This window comes from Gadus chalcogrammus, chromosome 6 (assembly GCF_026213295.1).
Source record: "Gadus chalcogrammus isolate NIFS_2021 chromosome 6, NIFS_Gcha_1.0, whole genome shotgun sequence".
Lineage (NCBI taxonomy): Eukaryota > Metazoa > Chordata > Actinopteri > Gadiformes > Gadidae > Gadus > Gadus chalcogrammus.
In genome coordinates this window covers 992,154-1,014,653 of record NC_079417.1, presented here as the reverse complement: position 1 = coordinate 1,014,653, position 22,500 = coordinate 992,154, and the positions used below count along the sequence as shown (strand labels likewise).

Sequence of the window (22,500 nt, the reverse complement as noted above, 5' to 3'; positions counted from 1 at the left end):
ATTGTGTTTTCTCTACAGACTAATTGCACAATAAACGGTCATATACTCTTGGCAGGAAAAATGATCATTTAAATCCACAAACAACATATGTGTAATCCGGGGCATATAAAGACTGGGACCAGAAAATAATTACTTTCTCTCCATTGACACCCATTCATATTTTTCAATGTCATAGGTCCCATGGGCTCTACCGGAAGGGTCGTGACTTCGCCACTCTATGATAGGGCTGATTGCATGGACATAATAAAGGATGGACCACGGACTGGAAAATGGCCGCCCATTCATTCCTATACAAACTGCTCAGTGGCGCGGGGTAACATACAGGAGCGATTGGCTTCCGCGTTATGCGGCCAAGACACGTGGGCTAGTCCGTGACGTACCGGATGCAGAAATATAGAACTGATACCGTAATGCACCGCTTCTTGGTCTTTGGATCTTTTGAATAAATGGATCAATACATGATGAATCACAATGATCGCAAGCAGAGGACCGTGAGAGTTATTGAGCAGCAGATGAACCAGTCCAAAAATCGGACACGTTAACGGAGCACTGAACTAGGCCCTCTCGGATGCCATTTGTTTCACTAGGACTCCTTTCAGCAGCACACCAGCGAGATAACGGCTAATAAAACGCTTGAGGTGGCGTTTTGAAAAGAAAAAACTTACATTTTTTTAGGACATGGCATGAAGGTAATTATGAGCCTTTGGTTGATATCCAGACATTTTTTGCGGAGACACAATCCTCTTCCCCACTTGTATTGGAGTGGACGGCGATATCTACTTCTTGGCCGCCTGAAATGACGGACCCCCGTCCACAGCCAGCTTAAACAGCTGCAATACCAGGCTTGGCCTCTGAGCACTGGTGGATTGCGGAAGTATGCGCCTATCCTGGGGGCCTGGCTGATTGGCTATCGCGGCACGTGTAGACGCGTCAAAAGTTTATTTTTTTGAACTCCACGCGCCTCTAATGCGCGTAACGCGTTCAGTGTGGCCGTACCTTAACAGTAAATCAACGGACGGATTGTTTTGTTTGACTCCCATCGCAGCACAGGGTTTATTATACAACACATATAATAATGACACTGTGGTCGTTTATAGTCTGGAAAGACTCAAATTGAACATCCTAGTTTTACGTTGTGAAAGAGCCTTCTGCTGAAACATGTTATACGTCAAAGACATATTCATAAACAATAAATATTCAAAATTATCTTCCAACAGTTGCTTCTGCTTCCAGTTATGTTCGCTCTTGCCTTGGGTGAGTTCAACACCGCCTTCTAGTGTCCACGGGGGAATTACATGCAGAAGCAGGTTTCAGGCTTCTGGCAGATCAATGACTGCAAGCACACAAGGGGGTCTGCTCTACACCGGACTACTGGGAAGGCGTAGGAAGGTGAGGCTGGGTCCAGTGCTCATCACGAGTCAGGTGCGATTGGGTACCACCCCGGCTCTCCCAGTCTCCCAGTCTCCCAGTCTCCCAGTCTCATAGACTTGGTACCCCCAGCCCATTCTGCCAGCGATTTGAATCGCCCTGCATTAGGGTCTGGCGAAGAGCAACACATTTCTTTCTGCTTCCCATACGTTTTTGCGGGAGCCTATCACCAGGCTGGCTTTCCCCCTGGCGCGCCATTGACTGATTTAACACAATGACGACAGGAAGGCGATGGCAAGCAGCCAATTACGGACAGAGTCGTTTGAACTAGGCCCGTTGATCACGCCTCTTGTGCTGAAGAATATGACCGCAGCCTCCCCAGACCAACGTGCAATCTACAATTGAGCTTGGTCTGGCAATAGCCAGCCTCCCAGTCTCCCAGTCTCCCAGTCTCCCAGTCTCCCAGTCTCCCAGTCTCCCAGCCTCCCAGTCTCCCAGTCTCCCAGTCTCCCAGTCTCCCACACTGGAGAATAAATAGTCTGAAGCCTCAGTTATGATGTCAGAGATGGGGTCCCTGACCGGAGCTCCTCTACCACCCGTGAAGTCTTGATCCGTCCGACTCCACACTGCCTTCTGGATCTCATTCTCCCGGCGGCCATGTTGGCTCCAGGTTGACTCCTCCCACTATCTGGGTGGGGGAACTGGATGCAGAATTTGTTAAAATGCAGAGTGAAGCAGCGGAAGAGGATTGAGGTCTTGTTAGTCTTTTAAAGGAAGTGTTGGCTGTTCAGCTTGCAGCTCCTTCTAGGCCAGCGTCCTGTCTCGGTCAGTTGCAGCGACGACACGGAAGACATATTTACAAACACAGATACAGACACTGTCCAACTGAAGCGTCCAAACGACCTCAGATTAAACCTGCTCGTTAAAGGTCCTTAAAGCAGGAGTTCATAGGCAGACCCATGCACAGATCCATGCAAGGCGTGACTGTGTGTGTGGACGAAGGTTGGATCGCTGAGGTCTCTAAGACGTGGGGGGGTGTCCAAGGTGGTCTCTTCTGAGGCCGGTTCAGCCCGGTGTGCTCCAGTCCAAACCAGTGGCGGGCGGTTCTGCGGTCAGAGAGGGGAGGGGGCGGGTTTCCGGGGGACGGCCGGCTTCGACGGAGGGGGAGGAGCCCGTCTGGAGGAAACAGAGATGGAGAGTCACCGTGACAACCTACTTCAGCATCAGCATCATCAGCATCATCATCATCATCATCATCATCATCATCATCACAGCCTTGCACACACACATTACACAATCTCTCTCTTACTCACACAAACAATCTCACACACTCACACACCCACACCCACACACCCCTGTACCTGTTGGGTAGGCCTGCGGGGGCGACATCCCCGGGGGGAGGGTGGGTGAGGACGGGGGCGTACCCGGGCTGAGGAGGGTGGTCCAGGGGGGAGGGTTTCGCTGGGACCGGGGGTTTGGGACGGACCGGGACCTGGGCCAAGGACCACGGAAATGGTGTTAGACCTTTACAGTAGGGCCTTTACCCATGATGCATCACTTCCACCCACCCTGACCTTACCCACACCAGACCTGTTGTGGATTCCACCAATCACTGAGTCACCGCCGTACTCTGGATTTAACCAAAGCGTTTGAAGTGCACAATTAATTTAAACTCTACAAAACCATTTCCACCACATCATTCGGCATCAACCAAGAGATTAGTATTCGGGCGAGATACTCGCGTTTAGATTAAGTCCCCAAACCTTGAGATTCCACCACATCAACCACAAACAAATCAATCAATCAACACCATTGTTATGAACATTCTCGCACTAGCGGACTACTGCTATGTTAGCTACATGCTAACTACGTGCTAGCTCCGAGCGGGTACCTGGCCCAGCGTTTGCTTGGGGTCTGGAGGAAGAGGTCTGTTTGGAGGCGCGGGTCTGACCTGCTGCTGGAGGTATTAACGCCGGAGAGAAGAGAGAGGAAGAAAGCAGTGCAGGTGAGGGACCGCAGGCACACTGACGGAGAGATGGCTAGCTCCCCCACCCTCATGGCTAGCTCCCCCACCCTCATGTCAGGCACACTGACGGAGAGATGGCTAGCTCCCCCACCCTCATGTCAGGCCAGCAGGATGCAGGGTAGCTCCCCCACCCTCATGTCAGGCCAGCAGGATGCAGGAAAGCCGTGACATGGGTTAGATGTTCTCGGTGCACCGACCACACTGCTACACTGACCACCCTACAGCATGTTTAAAGCTAACCCCTGGAGGCTGAGCTAGCCCAGGCCTAAAAAAAAAAAAGTTTGGTTCCTGTTGGTTGCCAGTTGAGGTCATGGGTAGGTAGGGAATTTATTTTATTTTTTTATTTTATTTTTTCCAGTGGCAGCGAATGATAGGTAGGTTGTTTTCATTTAAAAAAGAGAAAATTCGCTCATCCTTGTACAGAATGAAGAGGTGCGGTACAAAAACGTAATTATAGTTTGCATCAAAAAAAAAGCTCATAAAATAATTTGGGTCGCACATAAATTGACAGGGTCGGTCGGAAACCGGAACCAAACAAAACATTTTTTTACGCCCCAGACATCAAGAACTCTTTGAATTCTGAACCGTAGCTTTCAAAGCCTCCCTGCTGACTGAATTTCAAGGGGTGTGCACACTGCTCCTACAAACACCAGCACCCAACTATAGAACGTTCATTGAAGCCATCAGGATCCTCATTATAAGACCCATGCTTAAGGACAGCCAGCCAGCTCCACACGAGCGGCAGAATCCCTCTCTGTCTTCCACACCGGACGTCCCGCCTCTCTGAGAGCGTGAACACTTCCTTGCGTTTAGAAACTTGGTCAAGCAGCCCTTTGACATTTCTTTGTAGCTTCTTTCACTTCTGTATCTTCTCAGCTTCCCCTTGTAACTGGCACTTTGGATCAAAGCATATCCTTAAGACAAAATTTCAGTTCGTGTTATTTCTCTAAATGTCACAACACGGGCAGTGGAGCCCTTACATATTATTACAGCAGCGCACATGATTTCAAAACGGACAACTCATTAAATACGTGAGCCAAAGAGGTGGGTATCGTAGGGTACACCATAGGTGTGACGTAGGGTTTGCTGTAGGTGCCCATTGCTCTCTACGCTCGGGCTTGCTTTCTAGGACTAGAATGGGGTGTTTGATTTACATTCTGGACATTGATTGGCCACGCCAGTAGCCATAGGCCGACGGCTAGTGTCCCACCAGGCCCACGATGTCACAACATGTCTCTGAGGAGAAGTACAATGCCTGTGGGGTAACTGAGGACCCTGACTCACAGGTCAGTCAAACGCAGAGAGCAGATGCTGTTATGTAAGCAGAACAACAGGAAGTAGACCAGCCTGTGGTTGTGATTGGTCACTGGTCAGCAGATCTACGTCTGCTTTGACAGCATCATACCAGCTGTACTACCTTGTGACTTCAGTTTATGGACTGGGACCCAATGAAGAAGAATGGAATAATTCCTAACTGTGGATTCCTGAGCGCCTCATCTTTGCTTGCAATGGTACAACACAATGACACCACACTACGATAAGAAGCTATTTTACAACACAGTGATACAACACTATGCTAAGAAGCTATGCTACAGTGCTCTGCTACAACAGACAAGACAAGGTGATTAAGCTGTGCTTATCTGCAGTGCTGATTGGCTAGCACCATATGAGCCATGCTACTGCTCGATAAGAGGGTCTGATTATGTCACAGCTTAAATTAGACTTTTGATTTGCAAAGTCGACGACTTTACAAATCAAACAACGTTATTTCCTCCGAATCCATTTTGGTTTCAAATGTGTGCACTTTGCATCTAGGACAAACGCTAGACAGACAGACAGACGGACGACGAGGCCGTGGTGACAGCCAGTGACTGTACCTGATGGCCGGGGCTATAGGGGTCGGGGGGGAGTGGCTTGGAGGGTGCAGTGCGGCGCTGGAGAGAGGGAAGTCAATAAGTAAATAGCAGCAACAGCGCCTTCTGTGGTAGATACTGGTCACTGCAAGGGCCTTTTCCGATTGGGCAATTATCAGAAAAATTTAACCCAAAGTAAATCAGAAAACAAATATAAGGTAAGATGTACCCAGTTATTTGCAGATTGGACATTGAGGTATACATTTAGGCAATAGTTTTTCTTTTTCTTTTTAGTTCATGGTAAAAGCTGACCACTTCCAGGTGAAATGAAACTTCATTGAGTTCCTCAGCGACATTTCAGGAATCCGGTTTTGTTTTCACTTCAATCGAAAACGAAGACCAGATTTAACACTCAGCAGCATGATGTCAGTCGCTGCGATATAGTGCAGCAACACACCCAGAACCCATGTAGACACTAAACACCTAGAAACACATGGACAAACACACACATAGACAAACAACGCAACGCAACGCACACTGCTCTAGATCTGAGCAAACGACTGTGAGCGACTACAGCCGCAGAGACAGATTGACCTGCAAACAGACCGACAAACAGACAGAACGACAGACAGACGGACAGACTGACCTGCAAACAGACCGACAGACAGACAGACCGACAGACAGACGGACAGACCGACAGACAGAACGACAGACAGACAGACAGACAGACTGACCTGCAAACAGACCGACAGACAGACAGACAGACAGACCGACAGACAGACAGACCGACAGACAGATCGACAGACAGACAGACAGACTGACCTGCAAACAAACAGACAGACAGACAGACAGACAGACAGACAGACAGACAGACAGACAGACAGACAGACTGACCTACGAATAGACCGACAGACAGACAGACCGACAGACCGACAGACCGACAGACAGACTGATCTACAAACAGACACTACTGGTGGTGGATAAGTACTCTGATACCGTCCTGAAAAGTAAAATACCCTTGGAAAACTGTATTTTGATCCTGCTATAATCATCCACCCCAGATAAAATCAGTAGTAGGAAAAGTACTACTCGCTTGGCTCAGTGTTGATGACCAAACTGGCATTCTCCGTTAGCGCCAGCAGGCTCAACAATAGGAGTACTGTCAAAAGTAGTAATGTAAAGTAACAATACAAGTAGTACTGAGTACGTTTAAGTCTTTGATAAAGGGTAGAAAAAAGTTGAACAGATATTCAGTTGTTGAGTAAAAGTACTTTCCACCCCAGTACACGACTAGAAACAGACAGGCTAACTATTCCCTCCGGAAACTAAAGACTAGCACCCTGTGTTAGCATCTAGCACGTTAGCACACAGAAGCGGACGCTAAACGCTAAGCAACAGCTGGGCGGGGTTACCTGGAGCTTCTTAAGCTCAGGGTCAGGGGGGAGGGGCTTAGTGGGAGGAGCAGGCCTGTCATGAACCTGATAGGAGAAAAAGCAGATGCTGATCGGCCAATGAGAAGACATGCAGAGGGGGGGGGGGGGGGGGGGTGATCGCTGCCAGATGGGATCAATCTGTCAGTCGAGCAGACATGTTAATGGGAGGAGCGAAGCGGACGGATGACGTTTCAAACGTCAGTCAGGTTGTCGTGGTTACCTTGTTGGCGGGCGCGGTCAGGGGGATGTCTCCGTGGCCGTTCCACTGGTAGCGGAGCGGCAGCACCTGCTCCCCGTTGCAGTCGTCCACTCGCTCCGTCGCCGGAGTCCTGCCCAACAAACACCTCGTTAAGCAGCTCGTTAATCACCTCTGATACCCCCCCGGGCCCCGGCCTCAAGGAGCTGCGATCAACCCCCCATGAACCTCTATCCCTTGGTGAGATCCACCAAGGGTGACCTCTGACCTCTATCACATCAACAAGGGTGACCTCTAACCTCTATCACATCAACAAGGTTGACCTCTAACCTCTATCACATCAGCAAGGGTGACCTCTGACCTCTATCACATCAGCAAGGGTGACCTCTGACCTCTATCACATCAAAAAGGGTGACCTCTGACCTCTATCACGTCAACAAGGGTGACCTCTGACCTCTAACCTCTATCACATCAGCAAGGGTGACCTCTAACCTCGATCACATCAGCAAGGGTGACCTCTAACCTCTATCACATCACAATCAGAACACATGCTACATGCTAGTGGAGAGCTAGCTACATGCTAGTGGAGAGCTAGCAGGGGGATCCTTTAAATCTTAAACCCAAACGGTCTTTAAACAAAGAATCAAAGAGCTGTCATTCTTCCAGAGCTGTCCCTCGACTGTCTAACCCCAAACACAACACAGAGTCCTACCTGCTGTCCCTCGACTGTCCAACCCCAAACACAACACAGAGTCCTACCTGCTGTCCCTCGACTGTCTAACCCCAAACACAACACAGAGTCCTACCTGCTGTCCCTCGACTGTCCAACCCCAAACACAAGACAGAGTCCTACCTGCTGTCCCTCGACTGTCCAACCCAAAACACAACAGAGTCCTACCTGCTGTCCCTCGACTGTCTAACCCCAAACACAACACAGAGTCCTACCTGCTGTCCCTCGACTGTCTAACCCCAAACACAACACAGAGTCCTACCTGCTGTCCCTCGACTGTCCAACCCCAAACACAACACAGAGTCCTACCTGCTGTCCCTCGACTGTCTAACCCCGAACACAACACAGAGTCCTACCTGCTGTCCCTCGACTGTCCAACCCCAAACACAAGACAGAGTCCTACCTGCTGTCCCTCGACTGTCCAACCCAAAACACAACAGAGTCCTACCTGCTGTCCCTCGACTGTCCAACCCCAAACACAACACAGAGTCCTACCTGCTGTCCCTCGACTGTCCAACCCCAAACACAACACAGAGTCCTACCTGCTGTCCCTCGACTGTCTAACCCCAAACACAACACAGAGTCCTACCTGCTGTCCCTCGACTGTCTAACCCCAAACACAACAAAGAGTCCTACCTGCTGTCCCTCGACTGTCTAACCCCAAACACAACACAGAGTCCTACCTGCTGTCCCTCGACTGTCTAACCCCAAACACAACACAGAGTCCTACCTGCTGTCCCTCGACTGTCTAACCCCAAACACAACACAGAGTCCTACCTGCTGTCCCTCGACTGTCTAACCCCAAACACAACACAGAGTCCTACCTGCTGTCCCTCGACTGTCTAACCCCAAACACAACACAGAGTCCTACCTGCTGTCCCTCGACTGTCTAACCCCAAACACAACACAGAGTCCTACCTGCTGTCCCTCGACTGTCTAACCCCAAACACAACACAGAGTCCTACCTGCTGTCCCTCGACTGTCCAACCCCAAACACAACACAGAGTCCTACCTGCTGTCCCTCGACTGTCTAACCCCGAACACAACACAGAGTCCTACCTGCTGTCCCTCGACTGTCTAACCCCAAACACAACACAGAGTCCTACCTGCTGTCCCTCGACTGTCTAACCCCAAACACAACACAGAGTCCTACCTGCTGTCCAGCGGCTGGGCATCAAACCCGGTCCCACAGTCCTCACAGTGGGCCACACTGCATCACGCAAACCGTCAACCAATCAGCACTCAGCCTTTAACCAATCACCCAATCAGAGTTCAGCTAGACCCTGCATAGCCCCGCCCCTCACCCCCCCACACCCCTCTTACGCATTTATTATGTGTTGTACGTCGTGGCCCTTAGAAATAGTACTTAGCATTGTGTAGCGTCTTATGCTCGGCACTTGGTTCTAGGGCTGCAACAACAAATCCATAAAATGATATGGGGGGAGGGGGGGTGAGGTGGGGGTGAGGGGGGTGAGGGGGGTGAGGTGGGGGTGAGGGGGTGAGGTGGGTTGAGGGGGGTGAGGTGGGGTTGAGGGGGGTGAGGTGGGGGTGAGGTGGGTTGAGGGGGGGGAGGTGGGGGTGAGGTGGGGGTGAGGGGGGTGGGGGTGGGTTGAGGGGGGGGAGGTGGGTTGAGGGGGGGGAGGTGGGTTGAGGGGGGTGAGGTGGGGGTGAGGTGGGTTAAGGGGGGTGAGGTGGGGGTGAGGTGGGGGTGAGGGGGGTGAGGTGGGGGTGAGGTGGGGGTGAGGGGGGTGGGGGGGGTGAGGTGGGGGTGAGGTGGGTTGAGGGGGGGAGGTGGGGGTGAGGTGGGTTGAGGGGGGGAGGTGGGGGTGAGGTGGGTTGAGGGGGTGAGGTGGGGGTGGGGGGGGTGGGGGGGGTTACCGGTTGTGCTGGCGGCTCTTGTTGAAGGGGCCCCCGGCCCCGAGACACAGCAGCCCACGCCGGCACCGCGGGAACCGCAGCATGAGGAAGAGGAGGACCACGGGCAGGACGAAGAGGAAGATGACCAGCAGGGCCACGCGCACCGGGTCCGTGCCTGGAGGGGGGCACACATCCCGTTACACACAGAGGGGCCCTCACACACACACACACACACAGACACAGGGGCCATCACACACACACACACACACACACACACACACACACACACACACACACACACACAGAGGCCCTCACACACACACACACACAGGGGCCCTCACACACACACACACACACACACACACACACACACACACACACACACACACACACACACACACACACACACACACACACACACACACACACACAGGGGCCCTCACACACACACACACACAGGGGCCCTCACACACACACAGACGCTCTCACACGCACACACACACAGACGCCCTCACACGCACACACACACACAGATGCCCTCACACACACACACACACACACAAACACACACACACACACACACACACACACACGCCCTCACACGCACACACACACACTCAGAGGGGCCCTTAAACTCAGAGGGGCCCTTAAACTAAGAGGGGCCCTTAAACTCAGAGGGGACCTTAAACTCAGAGGGGCCCTTAAACTAAGAGGGGCCCTTAAACTCAGAGGGGCCCTTAAACTCAGAGGGGCCCTTAACCTCAGAGGGGCCCTTAAACTCAGAGGGGCCCTTAAACTAAGAGGGGCCCTTAAACTCAGAGGGGCCCTTAAACTAAGAGGGGCCCTTAAACTCAGAGGGGCCCTTAAACTAAGAGGGGCCCTTAAACTCAGAGGGGCCCTTAAACTTAGAGGGGCCCTTAACCTCAGAGGGGCCCTTAAACTCAGAGGGGCCCTTAAACTCAGAGGGGCTAGGATCGAGGGGTCCCTGAGGGAGACGCCTCCTCCTCACTGCTCCTGACCCGCTGGCTCCCGCCCTGCGTGGCCGACTCCTCCGTCGGTGTGTGTGTGCATGCATGGATGAATCTGTGTGTGAATGGTTGAACGGGGTGGTGTGTGTGTGGGGGGGGGGTTCCTTACTTCCGGGGGTCCGGGAGGGGCCGCTGTCCACGCTGCCCCCGTGCCCGGCGTAGCGGCAGTCCGGGGGGGCCCAGCCCGTCTCACAGTGGCAGTTCATGTTGCTGTTACACACCTGACACACAACACACACAACGACCGCACGACACACACACAGAGTACACGCAGGTCTGAGAGGAGTGCTGTGGGTCCTGCTACACGTCACACGGTGTGCTCCACGTCCTCGTCACCGCACCGCATCGTTCTAATGCTTCATTACTCTTCTTACTGCCGTGGAGCGCTCCGCTCACTGGCAGGGGCCTTCCCGACCGCCGGCGGTGAGTTATGTTTCGATAACTGACCGTTGCCAAGTATATAATGACCGCTGTCAAGGGAAGTGGATTCTGTGCCTCTGATTCACGTCTTTGGTATCACTCCGCAAGTAGTCCGGTAATTAATCAACCCCAGCGTACTCGGTTGCTAAGCGACGTCAACGTCTTTGCCGGACTATTTCTCCGCTGATCAACGCTACGAAAGGTCAGACGTGTGAAGCAATTTTTTTCGTTGAGGCAAGACGCCGTACGTCGCCGGTCATTATAGAAAATATTTTCGACCGGCGTTCTGTACATCATCCCTTACATACTGTACATGTATCTCATCATTATAACGTTAATATTAAAGATATCAAGCCCCGCTGGACTCACCCCGTGGCCGTAACACTTCCCCCGGCACTCGTCCACCCGGAACACGGACACGTGCTGACACCGCTGGTCCACACACGCCTGGACGCACAAACACACAAACGCACACTCACAAATACACACAGACACACACTCTCTGGAAATAAGAGTCCAACGGTTTGTATCTGTCACATCCTCCCTCTGGGGTCCAGAGAGGGGCCCTACCTTGAGGGGTCTTCCCTACCTTGAGGGGTCTTGGGGGGGCCCTACCTTGAGGGGTCTAGAGGGGGGCCCTACCTTGAGGGGTCTTGGGGGGGCCCTACCTTGAGGGGTCTAGGGGGGGGCCCTACCTTGGGGGTCTAGAGGGGGGCCCTACCTTGAGGGGTCTTGGGGGGGCCCTACCTTGAGGGGTCTAGGGGGGGGCCCTACCTTGGGGGTCTAGAGGGGGGCCCTACCTTGGGGGGTCTAGAGGGGGGCCCTACCTTGGGGGTCTAGATGGGGGCCCTACCTTGGGGGGTCTAGAGGGGGGCCCTACCTTGGGGGTCTAGAGGGGGGCCCTACCTTGAGGGGTCTAGGGGGGGCCCTACCTTGAGGGGTCTAGAGGGGGGCCCTACCTTGGGGGTCTAGAGGGGGGCCCTACCTTTGGGGGTCTAGAGGGGGGCCCTACCTTGAGGGGTCTAGAGGGGGGCCCTACCTTGGGGGTCTAGAGGGGGGCCCTACCTTGGGGGTCTAGGGGGGGCCCTACCTTGGGGGGTCTAGAGGGGGGCCCTACCTTGAGGGGTCTAGGGGAGGGCCCTACCTTGGGGGTCTAGAGGGGGGCCCTACCTTGGGGGGACTAGGGGGGGGCCCTACCTTGGGGGTCTAGAGGGGGGCCCTACCTTGTGGGGGCCGCAGGCGGTGCCCTGGGCCACGCTGGCGGGGTCGGACACGTCGTCCCCCAGGTCCAGGTAGGTGCCCCGGCAGACCAGGTCGCTGTGGTTGAACTGCACCTTGGTGGTGAGGATCTCAGCGCCGCTGGAGAGAACCGGCCGCTCGCTGCCCCCCTGGCACTGGAGCTTACCGCACAGGACGTCCCTGGGGAGGACACACACACACACAACATCACACACACACACACACACACACACACACACACACACACACACACACACACACACACACACACACACCGTCATACACATGATCACACACACACACACACACACGATCATACACACACAACGTCACACACACACACACCGTCATACAGATGATCATACACACACAACGTCACACATACACACACACACACACACGTCATACACGTGATCACACACACACAACATCACACACACACACACACGCAGTCACACACACACACACACACACGCACACACACACACGTCATACACACACCGCCATACAGAGATACACACGCTTACTGCACAGAACACACACAGGTGGGGGAACACACACATACAAACACAGACACGCACACATCACAAACGCACACACATACATAGGCTTACCACACAGCTTGTCCCTGAGGGACAGAGCAGTGTCATAAACACACACGAATACACACACACACACACACACACAAAAGATCACACACACACACACACACACACACACACACACACACACACACACACACACACACACACACACACACACACACACACACACACACACACACACACACACACATGCACACCTACACACACTGTATAGTAGCGGGTGTTCTTACGCGCTTCTGCAGGCGATGTAGGAGCCGTTGGACGTCTGGCCGCAGTTGCCGTATTTATTCCCTTGTTTGTTGACCGAGGAGAAGCAGAGGGGCGGGGCATGGCTGGCATCTGGACAGACAGACAGGCAGACAGACAGACAGGCAGACAGACAGGCGGACGGAGAGACACAGAGACAGGCAGACAGACAGGTGGACGGAGAGACACAGAGACAGGCAGACAGACAGGTGGACGGAGAGACACAGAGACAGGCAGACAGACAGGTGGACGGAGAGACACAGAGACAGGTAGACAGACAGAGAGGTAGATATACACACAGACAGACAGACAGACGGACAGACAGGTAGACAGACAGAGAGGTAGACGGAGAGACACACAGACAGGTAGACAGACAGGTAGACGGAGAGACACACAGACAGGTAGACACACAGACAGGTAGACAGACAGGTAGACGGAGAGACACACAGACAGGTAGGCAGACAGGTAGACACACAGACAGGTAGACAGACAGACAGGTAGACATACACACAGACAGACACACAGACAGACGGGCAGTTAGCGCGACGGCAGTCTTGATGGGTGAGTGGAGGGTGGTTGCCCTGCTACTGAGCACCAGAGCTCTGAACTGGGACTGCGACTGCTTAACTGGGAGCAGAGGGGGGAGGGCTGCAGGTACACGGCAGACACTGAGGTTCAACCCCAGACCGACCATCTGAGTGCGCCACTACCCCGACCCCCTGCTGCCAGACTATACTATAGTATGGCCATTGGGGATCGAACCCAGAACCTTTCAGGTGGGCTTGGAACCCCCCTGATCGCTGCCCCGTCCAGACCGCCCACTGCTTGACTATACTAAGCTTTACTAAACTAAACTATTCTCACTATTGTAGTTATACTAAACTACACTGGTTATACAAAACAATACTCAACTATATTAGTATATGCTACACGTGAACCTCCTAAGATGGTGCAATTTGAATGGTTCGCTGTCTCGGGATATTGGGCAATATGCCGTGATTGAGATCTCAAACTCGGGATATTGCGTGATGTTCCTCTCGTCACGCTCATTAAAACAAATAAATCCCGGCAAAAAGGGTTATCTTGTTTATTTTTGGAGTGTTCACGTGTAGTATATACTAAAACAATTATTCATGTATAATAAAATAACTTAACTATACTGCAGCATGGTCATTGGGTATGGAGCCCAGACCCCCACCCAGACCCCCATCCAGACCCCCCCTGAGTGTGACTCACTGGCCCCCCACAGCGCCTGGCACTGGGAGCTGAGGCCGGCGCAGAAGCCTCCGTAGCAGTAGGAGGCGCTGTCCTCGCACGGCTCCCCGTTCTGCAGGAACACGTTGGCCGGGCAGTGGGGCGACGCCCCCGTGCAGAACTCTGGGAGGTCGCACTCCCCCAAGGGGTCCCGGCACGGCCACCCCGCCGCCCGCAGCTAGGGGGGGGGGGGGGGGGGGAAGGAAGTAAGGGAACAGAATTCTCCATTATTGGCTCCTTCTTTGTGGTCTGGTCTGTGCTCTTCTGGAGAACTTTCTCTGGAAGATGCTGACCTCAGACTCGCTGGAAACCACACAGCACTCCCCTGACTCTGAACCGCAAGGGTGTGTGTGTGTGTGTGTGTGTGTCTGCGTGTGCCTTTGTGTGTGTATTTGTGTGTGTATATATTTGTCTCTGTGCGTAAATGTGGAATTGAACTGTGTGTTTACGTCTGCTGGTAGGTGTGTTTGTCTGTGTATGTGTACTGTGTGTGTGTGTGTGTGTGTGTGTGTGTGTGTGTGTGTGTGTGTGTGTGTGTGTGTGTGTGTGTGTGTGTGTGTGTGTGTGTGTGTGTGTGTGTGTGTGTGTGTGTGTGTGTCCTACCCTGCAGTCCTCACAGCAGGTGCCGGTGGCGGAGCACTGCGCTCCGGGCTGCAGTCTGCAGGTGGAGGCGTTACAGCACGGGTCATCACACTCCTGACCAAGCACAGCACAGAACCCGACCGTCACAGGGAGAACACGCCCCTTCTACAGCACATTATGGTGTGATGCTACTGTTATCATGTTATCATGTTAGCATGCAGCGTAATGTTAGCATGTAGCGTGATGTTAGCATGCATCTTAATGTTAGCATGCATCGTAATGTTAGCATGTAGCGTAATGTTAGCATGTAGCATGATGTTAGCATTCAGTGTGTTAGATCATGTTGTATGATCGCTGCCTCCAGCAGGTAACAGGGTTAGCATGTAGCCTGATGTTAGCATGTATTGTGATGTTAGCATGTAGCATGATTTTAGCATGCAGTGTGTTATAAGCATGCAGTATGTTCTCTACCACCTGCAGGTATCCTCTTTGCATGTAGCCTGATGTTAGCATGTAGCTTGATGTACAGAACCAGACACAGATTTGTGCATGTGACCAGTGTCTGTGCTATTGATAGTTTGCATGTCAGTCCACACGGGGACCAGTCCACACTGGGACCAGTCCACACGAGGACCAGTCCACACGGGGACCAGTCCACACGGGGACCAGTCCACACTGGGACCAGTCCAAACTGGGTTGTGTTGAACAACATAAATCTGACCTGAGCAATAAATCCGAGTTAAGCATTAAGGCTCACAATGAACAAGGCCTCAGTAAAGTAGTTGTAAGCGTTGTATCACAGTTTAGTATTTGCCACACGGGATCCTCCTGAGATGGCATAATCTGATTGTTTATGTATCTCAGGATATTGGGCAATAACCCATGATTGCGATCTCAAACTCGGGATATTGTTTTTGTCGCAAAATGTCACGCGACGGTCGTCTCGTCACGCTCATAAAAACAAATACACTGCTACTAAAAACAAATAAATCTTGGAAAACAGTGTTATCTTGTTTGGTGGTTAATAATTGTTAAATAGCGCAAGTCCTCCGGATGTGATAAACAAGTAAGAGGGAGTGGGTCTAACCGCTGGACAGACTCCAGGGTGACTCCCTCACATCCGGTAGTGAGTGGAGTTCACCGACCGGCCCGCAGGAATGAATCATTTCCTCTGGCGCTCCGTGGAACTCCCCAGCGAGTCTAAACGGTCTCCTCTGTTCAGACATAACTCTGAGGTCATCCACAATGTAGCGTGCTGTAAGCGTTAGCTCTGCCGCCAGCGGTTGTCGCATCAGTACGTTGCATGTCATTAACATTTAGCACGATGTTAGCATGTTGCATATTGTTAGCATGTAGCATGATGTTAGCATGTTGCATGACGTTAGCATGTAGCATGATGTTAGCATGACGTTAGCATGAAGCCTGTTATTAGCAAGTATTAAGATGTTTCGCAAGTTTTGTGTTGTTGGCATGTAGCATGATGATAGCATGTAGTGTGTAATTAGCATGTAGCATGATCTTCTCATGTTTTGTGTTATTAGCATGCAGCATGATGTTAGCACGTTGTGGGTTGTTAGCATGTAGCAAGAAGAAGGCATGACGTTTGCTGTTAGCGTGAAGCATGTTGTTAGTATGTAGCATGATGTTAGCATATTGCGCGTTGTAAGCATGTAGCACGACGTTAGCATGCTGCGTGTCGGTAGCGTGTAGCTGTACCTGCAGCAGGCCGCAGTCACACTCCTCCCCCTTCTCCACGTAAAGGTTCCCGCAGCGAGCCCCCCCCAGCAGCCTCTCGGGCTGGGGCACGTTGAACAGGCACATGCCCCCGCCGTGGCCCAGGCTCAGGGTCAGGTCTTGGGCGCTGCAGCTGCTGAACTGCTGCCCCGGCATGAACCTGGGAGGGGTCAGGGGTCAGAGGTCAGAGGTCAGGAGGGCCGGGGAGCTGGGTCTGGAGAGCCACAGAACCAGAGGTGATATGAGAGGACGCAGTACCCAGCACGCCCAGCAGAGGGCGCCAGCTACCTGTGTGTGTGTGTGTGTGTGTGCGTGATTGGGTGCAGTACTCGCCAGCCCCTGTGGTCGGGTGTTGATCCAGAGGCCTGGCGGTACTGAGCCAACGGACGTGTCGCAGGATATTGCTGACTCATAATCACTTCCTTATTAATGATGATTATTATGAAACAATATATTAAAAAAGATAAGATAGCCAGTATGGCATGCTACAACGCAAACATGCTAGCATGCTACAACGCAAACATGCTAGCATGCTAACCAGGGCGCCGCGGGGGGCTCCATGATGAGGCCCCAGACACGCCTTGTTAAACAAGTACTGGTACAGGTGGTACAGGTAGTACTGGTAGTACTGGTGCTGGTGGTACTGGTACTGGTAGTGCTACTGGTACTGGTGGTGGTACTGGTGGTGGTACTGGTACGTACCCCGTGGAGGGCTCCATGATGCAGCCCCCCTGCCGCGCCTCGTTCAGGCACTGGCAGCGGCGCTCGGCCGTGTCGTGGCTCATCCCCAGGTTGTGGCCCAGCTCGTGAGCCACGGTGGAGGCCACGCCCAGAATGCTCACCAGGTGGTCCTGGGACACACGGGCAGACAGACAGACACACAGACGGGGTCAGACAGACACACAGGTGGAGAGACCGTCAGACAGACAGGTAACCAGTTAGACAGACAGGTAAGCACACAGACAGAAAGATAGGTAACCAGAGAGACAGACAGGGGACCAGTCAAACAGACAGGTTAGCAGACAGGCAGTCAGGTGAGAAGTCAGACAGACAGTCAGGTGAGCAGTCAGACAGACAGGTAACGCACCACGTTGACTCCTCCTGACCGGTCTTTGGAGCACATGGACGACTGGGAGGCCATCCCCACCGTGGTGCCGTCGAAAGACCCCCCCCTACACACACACACAGGATCGCACACACACACACACAGAGACACACACATACACAGGAACGCACACACACAGAGACACACACACACACACACACACAGGAACGCACACACACACAGACACAGACACACACACACACACACACAGACACACACACACAGGAACGCACACACACACACAGAGACACACACACACAGGAACGCACACACACAGAGACACACACACACACACACAGAAACGCACACACACACGCAGAGACACACACACACACACACACACACACAGAACGCACACACACACAGAGACACACTCACACACACACACACAGGAACGCACACATACAGAGACACACACACACACACACACAAGAACGCACACACACACAGACACACACACAAGCATACACACGAATGAACGCACATTCACACAAACACACACACACACACACATAGAGACACACACAGACACACATTCACGCACATGAATGAACGCACACACGCACATGCACACATGCACATACACACAAAGTAAAGTAAATGAACATGAACAATACATCAATAACATCCTCTCAATGCACGCATCATACAGCTACTAAAGGAGCTCCATCCTGATGACTGAATGAGGCATGATGACGGACAGGTCGCCCTGCAGGTGAGGCCTGTCCATCATCATGATGTTTGGCTGAGGGGGCGGGGCCTCACATGACCAGCTGGGCGTTGTCATGGTGAAGGCGGGGCAGCAGCTCGCGGCTCCTCCACTCCAGGAAGTGGTTGAGCGTGTCGGCGGGGCTCCGCTCCACGGCGATCCGGTCCTGGTCGCTCCAGATCTCCAAACCCACCAGGGCCACGCGCACGTTCAGGGGCCGGTAGAACTGGAGGGGGGGAGGGAGAGGGGGAGGGGGGGAGAGGGAGGGAGGGGAGGGAGGGGAGGGGAGGGGGGGAGGGAGGGAGGGAGGGAGGGGGAGGGGGAGGGGGAAGGAGGGAGGGGGAGGGGGAAGAGGGAGGGAGGGGGAGGGGGAGGGGGGAGGGGAAGGGGGGAGAGAGGGTCCAGATCACGGTGATATATCCAGCAGGTCTAGTGAGACGAGGTGAATCCTGAGCAGCCTGTCTCACCCTCAGCAGCCTGTCTCACCCTCATTAGCCTGTCTCACCCTCAGCAGCCTGTCTCACCCTCATTAGCCTGTCTCACCCTCAGCAGCCTGTCTCACCCTCAGCAGCCTGTCTCACCCTAAGCAGCCTGTCTCACCCTCAGCAGCCTGTCTAACCCTCGGCAGCCTGTCTCACCCTCGGCAGCCTGTCTCACCCTCAGCAGCCTGTCTCACCCTCAGCAGCCTGTCTCACCCTCAGCAGCCTGTCTCACCCTCGGCAGCCTGTCTCACTCTCCTCAGCAGCCTGTCTCACTCTCCTCAGCAGCCTGTCTCACCCTCAGCAGCCTGTCTTACCCTCGGCAGCCTGTCTTACCCAGTCCACCTGGTTGGCGATGTCCAGCAGGCGGTAGATTATGGTCTTGTTGCTCTTCTGATAGTTCACGTACTGGATCAATACACAGATTAATGAGGATCAATAATACGTACTGGATCAATACACAGATTAATGAGGATCAATAATACGTACTGGATCAATACACAGATTAATGAGGATCAATAATACGTACTGGATCAATACACAGATTAATGAGAATCAATAATACGTACTGGATCAATACACAGATTAATGAGGATCAATAATACGTACTGGATCAATACACAGATTAATGAGGATCAATAATACGTACTGGATCAATACACAGATTAATGAGAACCAATAATACATACTGGATCAATACACGCATTAATGAGAATCAATAATACATACTGGATCAATACACACATTAATGAGAATCAATACAACTGCATGAGGATATCTCAGTACTTTGTATAATTACATTGTGAGAACAGTTCTTAATGAACTAAACCAGCGAGTTAGTATTAAAGAGCATGTTGGAGACGTCTTCAATTGAGCAAATGAGATCTAACCTAAAACCAAAAAATAAAGTACACACACACGCAATCATAGACACAAACATACAGACAAACTCATAGACACACACACACACTCATGGACACGCACACACACAATCATTGACACACACACGTGCACAGACAGACACACTGACCTCCTGATGGTCGGCCACTAGCACCAGCTCGATGTACTTGGTCTCAGAGACGAGGTCTCTCCTTAACTGTACCAGACAAACAAAGGTCAGAGGTCAACCCCAGCAGCCAGCATGTCAAAGGTCAACACAGGTCGGCCATCAAATGTAAATAAATCAAAGTATCTTTGGAGTACGATAAACAACGCACAATAAACGATTATAACAAACTGTTACTTATAAACATTAAAAATACATAAATGAACAGTAAATACAGTTGGTCATCTGTAAGAGTGGTTTGAATACATCTGGTTGTCAAGGCAACACTAGGCCCCTCCCGCTCAGTGAGGTCATCCCCACATTAAGGTGGGGGTTCCCCTCTAATGCCTTGCTCCACGGCCCCGGGGTAGCCCTCCTCACCCTGGGTGTGTGTGGGGCCGCGTGGAGGGGGGGCACGGGGCCGTGGGAGACCCCACAGTCCCCCGGACCAGAGCCCTCCAGGGGCCCGGTACGGTACATCAGGTGGACTCCTGCTCCTCCTGCTCCTCCTCCTCCAGCTCCTCCTCCTCCTCCTCCCCCCCCTCCCCCCGCGGGGGGGTCCGCGGGGCGGAGCTCCCAGCTCAGCGTGGCGTTGAGGGCGACCACGCCCCTGTGGAGAGCAGATGCTGCGTTTTATTACCCATCCGTCTCGGAGGTCCGAGGACGTTGCCTAGCGACACGCACAAACACGCCCCTTTTCCTCAGACGGCGAACTCGCCATCTCGGTTGAACTCAGTGGTGACCGGGCAAAATTCCGAGACAGAATTCAAGATGGCTGCGCCCATTGTCACTTGAAGCATGACCTGTTTTCATTGTGCTTGGACCGCTTTGGTGGTTTAAATGGCAATTTCAATTATTATTCAATTATCGGGTTGCTTTCCGGGTGGCGTCCATGTTTTCCTCCAACGACCGAGCAAAATAATAAAACGCTTGAAGTGGGGGCGTGGCGTCAGTTCCGAGATCCGAGTCGGTTCGCAGAGAATACTAAAAGGCACCAAGAGCACAGCGGGGGTCCTCCCCCCCGAGGCTCTACAGCGCTCTGAGAGCCGCTGAGTCATGGCCTCAGTGCTGCGCTGCACGTGAGGAAAACTCTGAACACTGAGGGGCTACAGAGAGAGCTTCTGCAGAGTCGTCAGATTCTGCCCTCTGCGTGATGCTGTTCACACAACAAAACCTTTTATATATATATATATATATATACACATATATATATACATGTTTTGGTTTGCTGCTTCTGAACAAATCGTAGGGGTTCTTTGGGTCATACTACTCAAAACAGCTTAGTATGTATAGTGTAAGTTGTGTAACCTCAATACTATACTACTGAGGTTACACAATAAGAATAGAACGTGACTGTGTGGTGACATCACAGCCCTCGTTATAACACAGCCAACCATCAGCCTCGAATGAGTACGACCCCGCCCAGCCTGTTTCTGATTGGCTCTGACGAGTGTTTAAGAAAACAGATTCCTCCAGAATAACGTTCTCCCCGGTCAGGGTCTGATTTATAAATCAGAGATCAGGTGATCTGTGATGAAACACACGCTGGGTGTTGAGAAGGAGCACGGATTAGCCTACTTCTCAGAGGTCAAGGGTCGCAGGGATTAGCTAGATTAGGATTGGTCGGACGAACGCAGGCCCAGCGCAGAGCCCGGCGCCTGAGGACCTGAAGGGGCTCACTGTGCTCCCAGGACGGCGCTCCAGCACCCCGAGGGCAAAGGTGGACGCGTCACGCTTCCTACGAGGTGACGTTGCAGAAAGGTTTTCCCTCTTCCACCACCGCTGGAAGTTATGGTATTAAGTACTAAAACTTAAGAGTTTAATACGATTAAATCTGGAAACGCGTAATATTACTAATACGAGCCCCACTACTATCACTGCAGCGTTGGCTGGTTATTACTGGGTCAGTACCGCCGGTGAGACTGGTATCAATGATAGTACTACAGTACCATAAGTACTACTGCCACTGATAGTACTGCAGTACTAGAAGTACTACTGCCCACTGATAGTACTGCAGTACTAGGGTTGGGGTTACTCCGCCGACACTAGCAGCACAACTCGCCTCGCCCCGCCTTTTTTCTGCGTTTCGATCGCCAAAATGAGGGACCCGATACCTGGAACCGTCAGACACTAATGTGTGTCGTAAAAAGGCTGCTGGCCACTGATTGGCCAGAGTGACGCCACCGGACGAATAATGATGAGTGCGACGTCCGAGCCTGAACCCCGTCACCCGGTACCCGATACCCGGCATCTTTAAATACCAGCATCAGTGTTCAGTCAACAGTAGTGGTCGATCATTGAACCCGTCAGGATCAGCGCGCAAGAACACGCCGTGGACCGTGACGGAGGTGGAGACGCTCCTGTGCGTAGCCCTGTCTGTTTACGTGTCGCGTGCACACGCATGTGTCGCGTGCAGACGCATGTGTCGCAGTTTCGCGCATGCGTTATATGACCGCCCACGTCCAAGAGGTACTTCCTAGATGGGATCAGGACGTGCCTGGAGCCAAAGCGAGTCGTGCCACGCTAAGTGGTGGCGAGGTGAGCGGGTGCTGTTGGAAGAGAAAGGGCGTTAGCACCACTGCGGGGGTTCA

The 22,500-nt window shown here is 52.6% G+C and overlaps 1 protein-coding gene across 3 annotated transcripts in view; it reads right to left on the bottom strand.

The window, feature by feature from the left end:
* adam15 (ADAM metallopeptidase domain 15) overlaps nucleotides 1-22,431 on the bottom strand; it is a 22,897-nt gene extending 466 nt beyond the window's left edge. The window contains exons 1-19 of one of the 3 annotated variants that reach the window (XM_056592378.1): nucleotides 20,291-22,431; nucleotides 19,895-19,960; nucleotides 19,201-19,272; nucleotides 18,442-18,611; nucleotides 17,659-17,743; nucleotides 17,274-17,422; nucleotides 16,554-16,731; nucleotides 14,859-14,951; nucleotides 14,238-14,433; nucleotides 12,986-13,094; nucleotides 12,135-12,330; nucleotides 11,281-11,358; nucleotides 10,601-10,712; nucleotides 9,485-9,638; nucleotides 6,901-7,009; nucleotides 5,272-5,328; nucleotides 3,260-3,325; nucleotides 2,730-2,860; nucleotides 1-2,544 (exon numbers count right to left, since the gene is read on the bottom strand). The exon at nucleotides 1-2,544 is cut by the window's left edge and continues 466 nt beyond it. In XM_056592378.1, the coding sequence (XP_056448353.1) occupies nucleotides 2,481-2,544; nucleotides 2,730-2,860; nucleotides 3,260-3,325; nucleotides 5,272-5,328; nucleotides 6,901-7,009; nucleotides 9,485-9,638; nucleotides 10,601-10,712; nucleotides 11,281-11,358; nucleotides 12,135-12,330; nucleotides 12,986-13,094; nucleotides 14,238-14,433; nucleotides 14,859-14,951; nucleotides 16,554-16,731; nucleotides 17,274-17,422; nucleotides 17,659-17,743; nucleotides 18,442-18,611; nucleotides 19,201-19,272; nucleotides 19,895-19,960; nucleotides 20,291-20,389 (2,184 nt within the window). In that variant the 5' untranslated portion in view covers nucleotides 20,390-22,431 and the 3' untranslated portion in view covers nucleotides 1-2,480. The remainder of the gene's footprint in view (nucleotides 2,545-2,729; nucleotides 2,861-3,259; nucleotides 3,326-5,271; nucleotides 5,329-6,900; nucleotides 7,010-9,484; nucleotides 9,639-10,600; nucleotides 10,713-11,280; nucleotides 11,359-12,134; nucleotides 12,331-12,985; nucleotides 13,095-14,237; nucleotides 14,434-14,858; nucleotides 14,952-16,553; nucleotides 16,732-17,273; nucleotides 17,423-17,658; nucleotides 17,744-18,441; nucleotides 18,612-19,200; nucleotides 19,273-19,894; nucleotides 19,961-20,290) is intronic. The other 2 variants (XM_056592379.1, XM_056592380.1) reach the window with 2 other exon arrangements.
* Nucleotides 22,432-22,500: the final 69 nt, after the last annotated feature.